This window comes from Poecilia formosa, unplaced genomic scaffold (assembly GCF_000485575.1).
Source record: "Poecilia formosa unplaced genomic scaffold, Poecilia_formosa-5.1.2 Scaffold778, whole genome shotgun sequence".
In the NCBI taxonomy this organism is placed as follows: Eukaryota; Metazoa; Chordata; class Actinopteri; order Cyprinodontiformes; family Poeciliidae; genus Poecilia; species Poecilia formosa.
In genome coordinates, this window is record NW_006800717.1 from 1 (window position 1) to 9,591 (window position 9,591).

General features: G+C 42.2%; 1 protein-coding gene across 1 annotated transcript in view; it reads right to left on the bottom strand.

The window, feature by feature from the left end:
• Positions 1 to 706: 706 nt before the first annotated feature.
• Positions 707 to 9,591, bottom strand: part of LOC103131505 (aryl hydrocarbon receptor-like) — a 26,859-nt gene continuing 17,974 nt past the window's right edge. The window contains exons 6-11 of the mRNA XM_007543167.2: positions 9,275 to 9,408; positions 8,545 to 8,747; positions 8,224 to 8,333; positions 6,546 to 6,687; positions 4,794 to 6,348; positions 707 to 3,306 (exon numbers count right to left, since the gene is read on the bottom strand). Coding sequence (XP_007543229.2) covers positions 3,160 to 3,306; positions 4,794 to 6,348; positions 6,546 to 6,687; positions 8,224 to 8,333; positions 8,545 to 8,747; positions 9,275 to 9,408 — 2,291 coding nt within the window. The 3' untranslated portion in view covers positions 707 to 3,159. The remainder of the gene's footprint in view (positions 3,307 to 4,793; positions 6,349 to 6,545; positions 6,688 to 8,223; positions 8,334 to 8,544; positions 8,748 to 9,274; positions 9,409 to 9,591) is intronic.

The window sequence follows — 9,591 nt, forward strand, 5'->3', positions numbered from 1 at the left end:
TGTTATTATTATTATTATTATTATTATTATTATTAACTGATTTACTCAGTGGAAATCTCTTTTAGCATCTTTCGCTAATCTGAATAATTCTCCTCAGCTACACGTTTCAGTCGTTTTCCTGGGTTTTCCTGGACATTCAGAGCTGCTTCCCTCCAGCATCCATCTACAAATCTGACGTTGACACAGACTGTGCAAAAAGATGAAGAACTTTCTCTTTTTTTTCCATCACAGTGTGACAGTAAAACCTTTCCTGTTTTGGGTCAGTTAAGGTCACCAAGAATGTTTCTATGAGTAAAATACCAGAACAGTGAGAAAGTACAGAAATATATTACCTGTCTTTAAAGTCAGAACTTTACTTATACTGAACTTACTTTGCCTGGGGATTGGAAAGTCCAGACATTGATGCCATAGCTTCATCAGATTCTCACACTTTAATTTACAACATTTAAGTTAAAGTGAAGTAATTCAGACCTCGAACACCCAGCGAAACCAACAGGAGAGAAATGCGGCTCTCACTAAGTCTGGTTCATTTGGGTACAATCTAGGGACACGAGTCCAGTAGACTCAAAGTTGTGGGCAGATCTGAGAAGGTTTGTGTGAGCAAAGCAGCTAACAAACCCGACCCAACTGTTGTGAGAAGTTCCTGGAGGGAAACCCATCACCTTTGACCCAAGTTGGGGTTTAAAGGGTAATTCAAACTGCAGGATTTTTTTTTTTTAGAAAATAAAAGAAAAATGATCTCAGGATTCATTTAGCAAATACAAGTAATTTTGGTAACCCTTATTGACCTAAACAGTAATGTTTAACCTGATTTAATGTCAGACACGGGGACAAAAAAGGTTCTGCCTTTTTTTTTTATACTGTGGATGTAAATATGTGGCGTCGACTCTACGTTCACCATTTGTTTCATTACATCTTGCCATTTTCTAAGGGCTCCTCAGTACTGTGGACCTGAACGTTTTCACCTGATTTAATTTCAACCTCTGAAGAAGAAAAGTGAGACACTGGATCAGCCATTTAGCGTGTTTTACGTCTTCCTTCATCTCTTCACAATGAGATGGCCTGGAAAAAAAAAAGTATGGACTATTCTTCTAAAAGGGTTTTAACTGATGTGTCTGGACTTAATGAGTCTTTATGGGGAGCAAAGAGCTACTGCATGTCAGAAGAGAAGGAGCATTTTCTGATTTCCTTCTACGGATCATTTCCTCAAACATCCAGCAGTGGTAGGAATTACAGGGACAGGAGGAAAACACCATCCAACTGTTTGCAATAATAAGTGAACACAAAAAAAAAAGAAAATTTAACAGAAAAAACTCAAGTTCTATTGAAGCATCATAACAGCTCCATTTAGTGACTGCTTGAAATAAAGTGCTCAGTATTTCTACTCATCATTTTCTCCATCCATGTTCTCTCAATGCCAAACATTTAGAGAATATTCTTACTGCTAAAGCACGACATTCTCACAGTGTGATGGAAGGGCTTACCAAAGAAATGTGCTGAATGGTTTGCTTAGACTGAAGACGGCAAATATGTGCAGAAACTCATCTGAATTCGTCGTCAGACGTTAGTTTCTACGTTCAGCAGCATTTCTAGGGAACAACGTCTCACCGTTACCCTGCAAATACACAGAAAACCTGAAGCAGCTGATATGAATCCTCAGTATCTCAGTAGCGTCTAGGTTTACAGATCTAAATTACATCATCACCACTGCTAGGAGGGATTTATAAAGTCAGTGGTGATGCTAGTAAAGATGTGTATAACTGGATTTATATTTCAGCAGCATCATCTCACAACAAGAAAATCTTTTAAAATCTCCAGTGGGAGTTCATTCATTCAGTGGAGAAACAAACAGCGAGTCAAGAAGTGATTGTTTTTAACAAATTTACTGTGGAGCAGCTATTAGTGTCCTGCTATTAATTCGGTTCGCTTGCTCTTGTAGAACACGTAGTTTCCACCTTTAATGCTTCGCGAGGCAGGGCCGTTTAGAGCGCGACCTTTGACCCTCCCTCTGAGCCCTCTCTGATGCTTTCTTCTCTTCAGATCAAGGTTTAGCTGTGGGAACTGAGGTGGAAACTGACGCAGGGTGTTTCCGCCTGTTGAGACCTTTTCTGTGATGCCAGACCCAGAAAAGGTGGATCAAAAATCCTGCGATGAGGTTATCACTGGTTTACCAGAGAAACCGGCCCACAGCAACATGGATCCTCCACCGTGCTTCACAGTGGGCCTCAGGAGAACAACGTCTCACATATTTATCATTTGTTTCAATTTAAACCAGCTCAGACTGATTAAAGCACACGGTCCTAGTTAAAGTCTCAGTAGAGTTCACAGAACTGTGCATGTTTATATTTGTGATGGTAGGACCAAACGCTTTAGTTAAATTTACTCTAAAGAGACTATTTTTAGTACCAGCAATAGTGTCACCCATTATTATGTTAAAAAGTTATTTTCAACAGTTTTCCCCCCCCCACCAAATAAATGTATTTAAATTAAAATAGACTTTTTTTTTTCCTGAAATGTCCAGGCTGTTTCAATAATAGATGAATTTAAACATCTTTACCAGGAGGAACAAGAAATAAGCGACAGTCTGCACATCCCACATGGACAGGAAGAAGCTCTGGAGGCATTTTCCTGTTGTAGAAAAATAAATACTGCACAGTCTGGGAACGGCTGGAGCTTTTTGAAGTGGTGTTACTTTAAATTCAGTCTTCCTAGACATCACTGCACATTCTTGATATTCAACTATCATCTGAACTGACCAAGTCTCAGTTTTGTGCCTCGTCAAGGGAAAATACACACAAAAGATCTGCTGAAATTAAAATATGACAGCAGATTTCCCTCCGTTCATCTGAACTCGTTGGGTTGTCACGTGTCGGCCGACATCCAGCTTCAACCAGTTAATCACGTCAGTGACATTGGAACACATTCCTAAATTCACCCTGACATCGTTCTCATTTTGACTCGTCAACATAACTTAGACTCTTCACTTCAAGACTGTAAACAACAAGCTTGTGATAATATGAGCACACACAAAAAGCAAGTAGAAGAACAGAGAGAGAGAGAGAGAGAGAAAAAAAACGTGTTCTTTGTATGCATAAGGCTGCTACAGTCACTCTGTGTTTCTGCGTCTTCACACTGTCCTGCTACATTATAATGACTTGGTCAGAGGTAGAAGCCACTGGCTTGTGAGTCAGGTACTTGAGGTATAGTCTCGGAACTGGCCGCCTTGACAGCAGGGGGCGCCGCTCCATTCTCGTTGGGCAAGACGCAGCCTCCAGGATAAGAAGTGTCCAGGATGCAGCCTTTCATCTGCATGAGTTAAACAGACACGAACCTACAGGTTAAACTTCAGTGATTGTAGAGAAATGTGTTCACTCTTCACACCGTGTTTACCTGTCATATTACCTCTGATCACATTTACACTCAGTAAAATGAGCCTTACTTTGTGCTCCTGCCCCAGGGAGTACTCTACCTATGTTGAATAGAAAGTGCTGATCCTGCACAATGTTACACAATGTCTCAAATTGATTGAAGTTGTGACAAAAAGAGCAAAATTAGAAGGAAACAAAACCTTTTTCACTGTTCCGAATGCTCAGAATGACAGAATTGCAAAAAGTGACAGAGTGGTCCATGGTTTCAGGCTGATGACAGCTTTGCAAAAGCTCCTGTTATCCTCAAGGCTTAATCTTTGTTAGCTGTGTTTTGTTTTTTTTTTGTTTCCTTGCTTTTGTAGAATACTAGAAAAAACACACAATGTCTTGCAATGGTATTCACACTCTACAAATTTTGGTTGCATTACAACCACAAACAATGTATTTTAATTTGTTTGAAAATCCTTAGGTTCTCTCGGCTACATCTTGCCAATGCTGAGCCCACAAGCAGCAAAATGAGTAAGAAACAGATCAGCTGTCTTTGGAAATTTCTTTGTGAAGGGGAAAAGGTTCAGAGAAGAGACAGGAGGATGGATTTATCCCGGTAGGTGAGTCCCACACTACAAGCCCGCTCTGCTTGATATGTAGCGACAGATGTGCTTCAGAACGGCTTCACCACATAAGCAGCATTTCAGGTGTCATTGTCTCCCATCACTCCCAGGTGGGACCATCTCATTACAGAGAAACAAGCTCAGGGCTCCCATTGATTTGTCGTTATCATGAGTTAAAATGTTCATGAAAGTAAAATGTTCATTTTTGTGGCACATCTGTATCTTACTTTGAAGGGATGTTTAAACATTACCATAGCGACCAGAGTCAAAGAGCGTTAGGGCAGTGGTCGAGACGAGAGGAGAGGAGTGGAGCTTGTGAGTGTTACGTCTGGTTCACATGGCAAGATTTAAAAATTGTCGGCCGATTTTCCAAATCCCTGTGACCACAAACGGCCACAATCCAAACACAAATAATAAACTGAACACAAACAGTTTATTATTGTTTGTGTGAGTTAACACCCATGAGTTAGCACACTCATGGGTGTTAACTCATAACACCCATGAGTGTTATAGAACAGACGTGGGACTGATTCTAGTCATTGAAATAAAATGACTGACTTGGTACTGGTTATTTCTGAGAGTACAGCAGACATAAAGTCCAGATCAGGACATCTACACTATTTATTCTAAGTGGAGTAAAGATGGCAGAAGTGAAGATCGATCACTTGCTTAAACTTAACCCAAATATTATCATTGCTGACTGTAATGTAGTTAAAATATACTTTTCCAGCCTCTGCACAGCTGCAACTACTTTGAATATCATAGACAAAAAAATCTAGTTGGTTAATATTTTGACAAATATCAGCAGCCTCACCTTACTGTTACTTGGGTCGTGGCCAATTTCAGAGCTCATCATATCACTGTGGTCCAGCTGACTGCAGGGTTTTCCAACTCCCACGATCTGCTCCAGGGATGTTTTGGGGAGAGGGCACTGAGCGAAGGGGACAGTGGTCACTTCTTCTTGCTGCTGGAAAGATGAAACTGTAAACTCACTCCTGTCCTGCTGTCCAACCTTCCCATACAAAGCACGTCCGCTGACAGTGAAATCCGCATTTGGCATCTCTGCCATTCCGTAATTAGTGCACAAGTCCAAAGAAGTGTTTGGTTTCTGGCTGCTGTCTGGACAGGGGTCGTTACCAAGACTTTCAGCGAAACCAAAATCCTGCCACTGGGGTTTCGTTGTGGACCAGTTGAAGAAGGCGTCACACATTCCATTGAGAGCGGTTGACCTTTGTTGGACATGGCGGTGCTCGGAGAGCTGCTTCTGCGTTATTGACTGCTGATAATGTTGGAACTGTTGGCGCATTTGCTGCTGGAGAAACTCCCCATCCAGCTCTGTGGCCTTGTTGCTGAAAACCACATGCTGACTGTTTGTGTGTTGGAGATGCAATCCTGCATGGATGAGAGTGTCCTGAGCTGTCCAGTGTCCGTTGTGGAGGGCTGGATTGTGCCCCAGCAGCTCTCCGTTAGTCAGCTGGTCTCTATGCTGGCTCCAGTCATGGCCGAGTCTGCCTTTTCGCATGTTGAGGTGCTGCTGCATCTGCTGTGACAGCTGGACAATAGGAGCCTGCCCCACCAGGCCAGGCTTACAGTGAGGAAAATGCATCTGCACATCAGCACCAGATCTGGGATTACTTTCAGATGCCGACACTGTGGTCGGGACTGTTGCTGTTGTTCTAGGAAGTGCCTGTCGCCTGTGCTCCATGGAAGCAGCCCTACCTTCAATGCAGTTGTAGATATACGAGAGGATTTCGTCATTTGTCAACAGGTCATCCAACGTAGGCACACGGTCAGAATCCATCTCCACCCTGATCATTCGCTCGTCCAGGAGCAGCAGCTCCAGGTCCTCAGCACTAAGGCCCAGGCCTTCCAAAGCTCCAAACAGCTCACTGTTGGAACAGCTCCCATCCTCTGCATCCACCACACCCTGACCTTCCAGGGTAAGAGAATCCAGGGTAGCAAGCAGCGGGTCAAAGCTGGCGCTGGGTTCTGAAATGCCTGGCTCCAAAATACCATTATGAGGCACATCCCAGCTCTGGCTCTGCCTTGGAAGTTCAGAGACAGAGAAGTCTGTCTGCTCTCCAAAGAAACTGCTCTGGAAGGCTGTTTTGGGTTCAAGAGCTGGTTGGCAAACATATACAGACTGGTCCTGACTCATGAGAGCCCCAAGAAGAGAACCAGGATCCAAGCCATCCCTTGCCAGCCTTTCAGCTCGGCTTTTCCTGGACCTGCTGCTGTTTTTCTCCTGGCTTCCATCGATGAAGCCCGCGATGGGGTGGTTGGACTGGTACAGCAAGGCCTCGCCTGTGGCAAAGGTAAAGGGGAGATGCATGGAGCGCTTATGCAGATGTTCTCCTCCCTCTTCATCTCTGTGAAAACAGCAAGCAAGACTACATGTTAGAAATAACTCTGTGGCTTTTCCAAACCAGTGAGTTCAAATAATCCTCCTATGTTTAAAAGGAACAGTCAGAGCAAATATGTTAAGTAAGTTGTTTTTTTTTATGGTTATTATTTCTTGAATGCACTTTCCGTATACAACTAGCAACATACAGAGCCAGAAACGTACAGAAGTGGCCTCTGGGTGGCGATGATGTAGTCTGGTTTGCCGTTCTTGTACACCAGCCGGGCATTGGCCTGGACCCATTTCCAGCGATTCTCTTTGGTGAGGAGCCTGAACACAGTAAGTCCGCTCTCTCCCGTCTTTATCACTAAACACACAAGCACAACCATAAAGAGTCAACTGGAAAAAAAAAAAAAAAAAAAAATCTAAATAAGCTCACTGAAATATTCTATTAGAATAACAAAGGTCCAGCCTTCTAGCTTTAGGACTTTTCATGTTTTCAAATGTTTCAGGTTCTTAGAACCTTGGTTTTGGCCACAACTTTCTGATTCTTCATATAAACAGTGATTGACGTTTGTTGTGGCGTTCTAAATCTGCTGGTGATCCTAGATAGAAATGAGGCAACAGGTGAAACTAACCCAAGTGTACTTGTCTTGTTGTCATTGCTGCTGTTTGTATCATCTCTAATGCTTTGCACCATGTTGTGGATTTATGGGATGTATCCTTTAGTCTGGCAGCTCCGCAGCTTCACTCAGTCTGTCCTCTAATCCAGCAGGATTACTTGTGAAAGCTGTCTGAACACACTGGACCAGACCGTCCCAACTTTTGTAATAGGGCAAAGGGTAAAAGAGCAGCATGCTTCTGTCTGTACCAAAAGTTGATGTTGGACATGTGACACTGAGTATGCACTGACAAATTCAATTTAAAACTGCATTTGATTAGACAGTTTGTTCTTGAAGATGAAGGAGGACAAAGGTTTTCACTGCCCTGGCAGTGAAACGAACTCTAAAACTGTCTATTATGCCACAAACTAGGGTCAAAATGATCCATATTTCAATACAATAAAAAGAAAGTTGTTAAAGATGATCATTCCTGTATAAATTGGTACAAAATTAACTATTTTTATCGGCACAAGTTGTGACAAAAGTTTTCACACCAGCGTTGCAGACAGACAACTTAAACGATCGTGTGTAAGAATCAAAACGATGAGCTGCTGCTAGAAGACTGAAACTATGACTATGTTATATTAGCATGCTAAGTGCATCCAGGAAAGAGCCTTCAGGGACCGCTGGGGACAAAAAAGAAAACAAAAAAAAGAGAAAAACGTTGATGATAAGCAACTGTCAGCTACAGAGAAGGGGCAACGAAACTGAATTAAACTGTGGCGAAACGTCAGACAGATGTTCTAATGTTTGAGAGGTATTAAACAGGTCAGCAAATCTCCTCTAGCTGCAGTAAACATAGAAGGAGCAAACATTCTGTTCAATTATTAGCTACTTATTGACAGTGCTAGTCTGAGCACCCCCATGGAGATGTTTTCCCAACATGCAATAACTCTGCCCTTGCATGTTGGACTCAGTCCGACGTGCAAGTGGTTCCACAAGTAAACAGTTCAGTTGGTTCTAAAAAGACTGAAGCAGCAACATGACCACTGCGTCCCCAAATGAACAAGCAGCTAATGTGGCAAATGACAAACCAAGTAAACGTTAAGATGCGGTGGAACCAGACTGAAGCTGAAAGGTCAGAAACTGATCAAAACCCAAAGCAACCTCCCCTGCTGACTGTAATCACAGAATGCGTGTATACAGTGTGCTGGCATGTTGACTGCTTGTAGGAAAACCATATGTATGCATTGGCAGACAAAGATCTCGTATTGGTTGACCTGACATTAATATGTCCTTACTTCTGACATGGTTCTCAGCACAGTACAACATATCGGCTGCATGGATGAATTGATAGCCGGATCCTCGAACTCGTAGCTCAGCCTCAGTGTAGCCAAGAACAATTTTCCCTCTGAAAGAAAAAAAAACAAACAAAAAAAAAACATTCAATTAACAAAACGTTGTTCCAGGGAAATTGAACAATATGATTAAAAACCGTTTTGAACCGTTAATGGCTGAGAGTGTAAAATGCGTGCTGTTCTGCATGCTGCAACAATTTACACTAGTAGAAAAAAAGCAGCTAATGGGCATGAGATCCCTAAAGGCGATAAAGGTGACATTACTTAGCATCACAGGCCAAGGGTGTAAAATCCAGCTTGTGTTTAGTCCTGAAAATCATGTTTTTGGTCCTGATCTCCAGGATGGACGGAGGCTGCAGAGGAGTTGCGATGGCAAAAAGGGCAAGTTGAGCCGTGCCCTCCCCTCCATTCTCCTGCTGCTGGTTTTGTCCATGCAGAAACTTGAGCCTGCCCTGGATGTTCAGAGCCTGCAGAGGAAGCAAATTTGCATGAGAAGAACATCCTCTCAAACTCACAGGCCCATCCTGACATTTTTTTTTTTTTTACCTTTATGTAAAAATCCAACATAATTCTTTTTTTTTGTGTGTGAATATAAACTAATGTGGCTTTCTTGAAAGCCCCTATACAATAACTCTTAATCTTTATTAATTCCTCTGCATACTCATTCTCAACCATAAAGTGAAAACGTTGCTGTTTTACGTCAGGAAGTCTCAGATTGTCAATATAAGCAGAGATTTCATGATAGATAGAAGGATTCTGACCAGAGTGAGGTATGAAGTTAAAGCACTTTGATTTTGAAGATGTCTTTAAACAAATTATTTAGCTAAGAAAATGTAAATTGGTGAGATTTTCATCCATTTTCAACACAAGAAAGGTACCTCCTGGTATATTTCTCTGCATCTTTCATTGAAATATTCTATCCAAACCTTTGCTGAAGCAGGCAGATACTCCTGAAGCAACACCCGGCCTGTGGTCTCCAGTCTGCGTTACTCACCAGGAAGCCAGAGGAGTTATCTAGCAGGCAGCGGAAGCGACACACAAAATTCCTCTCTAAGAAGGAGGAATTCTCTGGTGGAAGCTGCTTGGGGTTGTAGGTGACCAAAGAAGAGCTGCTGTCAGGTTCCATCTCTAAAACAGAAACCAATTCTTATGATTTATTTGTAAAAAATCCTCTGAAGTAACAACTTTCTTGATTTTAGTCTCATGATTTTGCAATGTTCAGTTGTTGGTAGTTTGTTTTTTTTATGACAAAGCCATTCCTGCATTCAGTTTTCGCTCAGTGTTTTGAGATGCTTCTTGTGTTGAGGTGGT